The 3094-nt window shown below is 29.4% G+C and overlaps 1 protein-coding gene across 1 annotated transcript; it reads left to right on the top strand.

Annotated features, from left to right (window-relative positions):
* Positions 1-873: 873 nt before the first annotated feature.
* Positions 874-1479, top strand: LOC143543791 (uncharacterized). Its single transcript, XM_077036033.1, has one exon. It carries the CDS (start codon positions 874-876, stop codon positions 1477-1479), a length of 606 nt encoding a protein of 201 aa, XP_076892148.1.
* The last annotated feature ends 1615 nt before the right edge of the window (positions 1480-3094 follow it).

Below are 3094 nucleotides of genomic sequence, written 5' to 3'. Positions count from 1 at the left end.
TGAAATAACCGATATTCAATTTAGTTTTGGTTTTCAAAAGCAATAGCTTATGGTTCGATTTCAGTTATACTTGTTCCATCCAATTGAACCGATATTCAGATTTGGTTCTATTCATGAACCGAACCAGATTATGCGTTGTATAACCTTTTTCTAATGTTAAGTAATTATAAGTCTATAACAAATAGTAAAATCCAAATAATTTACACTAAAACGTGTAACAATAAATTAACAATCGGTTAACAAAAATTCTAGCTTCAAATTCATTATTTTGGAACATTGTTTCTTAAGACAAACAATTCAAGCTCAAATATAAAACCGATTAACTCAACCAAAACCAAACTGAACATATACATTAAACCCAAAGGCAAAAAAACCAAAACCGACCGAATTCCAAATTTTGTATCGTTTGAGCCCAAAACTGACCATATACTTTACACATATTACCATATTAATTATTTTTTTCAAGTCTAATTTTAGCTAAATTACTAATAAATGAAAAATAATGATTACTTTTAAAAACTACACTTGCTGGTCCTGAAGTCATAAGTCAAAAAATTACTATGCATGACCCGTTAAACTCGAGTAATAAACTCCACAACATATTATTTAATTCCTTTTAACTTGTTAGTTATTTATTAAAGTCACATGAAAAAGTTAAAATAAACAGAAAGTGTATGAGTGGGGTACGGTGGGGGTGGCATAGCAGAGTAGTGGCTCGCTCGGTCTTCATATTCTGGTTGGTACTAGCTTTGCTTCCATTATAAATTCGTACCTCCAATTTGAAACATTCATCAACACACACACACCAACTTCTCAATCAAATCTTAAAACTATCTTCTTCCATTATCAGTCACAATAATTTCATAAAAAGATATGGAAACTACTTGTCATGATTTTGTTGACAGTATTAAAGCAGAGAAGGCGAATGCGCTTGCGCGATACCGAATGTTCTCCAACATCACCAAATTGTTTCAGTTAATAGAACTATTCGTTGCGGTCGCGTTGATTTCTTGGTCTTCGACTCATTTACCTCTCGTTATCAAATTCTCTAGCGAGTATGTACTCGCGTATTCGTCTTACTTCACCAACCAACACGTCGTGTTTCTAGTAGGAAATGTAATCGTCGTTGTTTGTTACATGCTTTCTCGAGATCCAGATTCCAGTAAGGTAGTACTGGAATCTGGATCTCATAACGACGTCGTTAAGTACATTTCAAATGACTTAACGACGTCGTGTCAAGTACCAGAAACTCAAAAACCGGTTATTGGTAATGAGGAAAAGGAAATTAAAAGATTTCAAAGAACGAAATCGGATAAAATGAAGAGGAGGATGCCGGTGACGGAGATGAGGAGGAGCGAGGATTCGATGAAGGCGGTTGAGAATTTGAGTAACGAAGAGTTTCGGATTGCGGTTGAGACGTTTATTAAGAAGCAGCAGAGGCTGTTGAAGCAACAGAGTATGGATGAAGAAGATAGTTAAGTTTGAAATGGATATAGTAATGAAAGTTTTAACAGTAATTACTACTCCCTCATTGTTCAAAATGCCATTTGACTTTTGTTATATAAGTCATGCATTTTTATAAAATTTGAATAGAAATTTAAAGAATATTGTATAAGTAATTTGATGTTTACGGGTATTTCGTAAATCGAAATTAGGGAATTGGTGTCACTCGAATGTCAGATATATCATATATGAATGACACATGAAAACAAGTATCTTGTGTTATGTAAGAAAGTTATGTAATATAAATTATTCACTCTGAATTGGTATCGTCGAATGTTATATTTATATAATTAGATGAAATCAAGTACAGATAAAATTAAAATTCAAAATTTACCCTTCTTATTAAAATCTTATAAACATCATTCAAGAGAACCAAACCAATACATTAAATGTAAGGAGAAGTAATGAGTTATAACCTTTGAATTCAAAAAATTACAACCACCAAGACATGGAACTAAATATCATCGTATTCATTGTTTTCATATGTTTGAAAACTTATTTGTTTGTATATTTATGAGACAGTTTCATTTATATTCCAAAAATTATATTTACCTAACGAGAAAATTGTATCAATTTTATAGATTCAAAATACTTTAATCTTAACAATTTATCGATTTTATTAAAAGCAAATTATAATATAACTATTATACTTTGTTTTTTTTAGATCTTCATCTTTGTTCATCATGTGATCGAATCCACACCATTTAAGAAAGAACACCACTATATATATGCATCTTGATGCTATTAGCTAGAAGCCCTTTGGTACCTTTGTTTTCTTACCCTCCAAATGCTAATATTTAAATGTAAATTATAATAGAAAGATATAAATGTTATAGATTAATATTATTTTGGTACCTTTGTTTTCTTACCCTTCAAATGCTAATATTTTAAATGTAAATGATAATAGAACGATATAAATGTTATAAATTAATATTATTTTATTGAAATAAGATAGTATTTTATAAAATCTGAAATATATATGAAATATATTTTTGTCTTTTCAAGAATTGCAATCCACACTATTTAACTCTACTCCTAACATAAGCTTCTTTATATATATATATATATATATATGTTCACAAGACTTAACCATCACTATTTAATAGTTTTATAAATATAGCATCTTACATTATATTAGAGGGTGTTTGAGATTACTTATTTTAATTAACTTATTACTTTTTAAAGCGTGTTTGAGATTATTTATTGTGTGAAGGATAAGTTGATAGGTTATAATATTGTAAGTTATAGCCTATCCAAAGAAAAGTTATAAGGATGTAAAAATAAGGAATCCTTAATTAACGTTGTCAAGCACCCCCCCCCCCCGACACGTTTTGTTTTTCATCAATAATTAACGTGTACGCTTGCCCTTTTGATTTTCTGTCATTTGCCATCTCAATATTAATTATTTTAACAAATAAACAAATGGTTTTTTATGCTATTATCCATTTGCACTTGAGAAAAGTGTGAGAAAAATAAAGACCTCATTCAACTACTAATTAACTTAATGTTTTTGTTTTGTTTTATTATCATTGATTAATTAATAAATATCTTTTTCATTGTTCTTTTTCTTCCAACATATCACCAACTTATA

Source organism: Bidens hawaiensis, unplaced genomic scaffold (genome assembly GCF_021521415.1).
Source record: "Bidens hawaiensis isolate Kalapana, Puna unplaced genomic scaffold, B.hawaiensis_p1.1 tig00013298_1, whole genome shotgun sequence".
Lineage (NCBI taxonomy): Eukaryota > Viridiplantae > Streptophyta > Magnoliopsida > Asterales > Asteraceae > Bidens > Bidens hawaiensis.
This window is presented reverse-complemented; position numbering and strand designations above follow the sequence as displayed.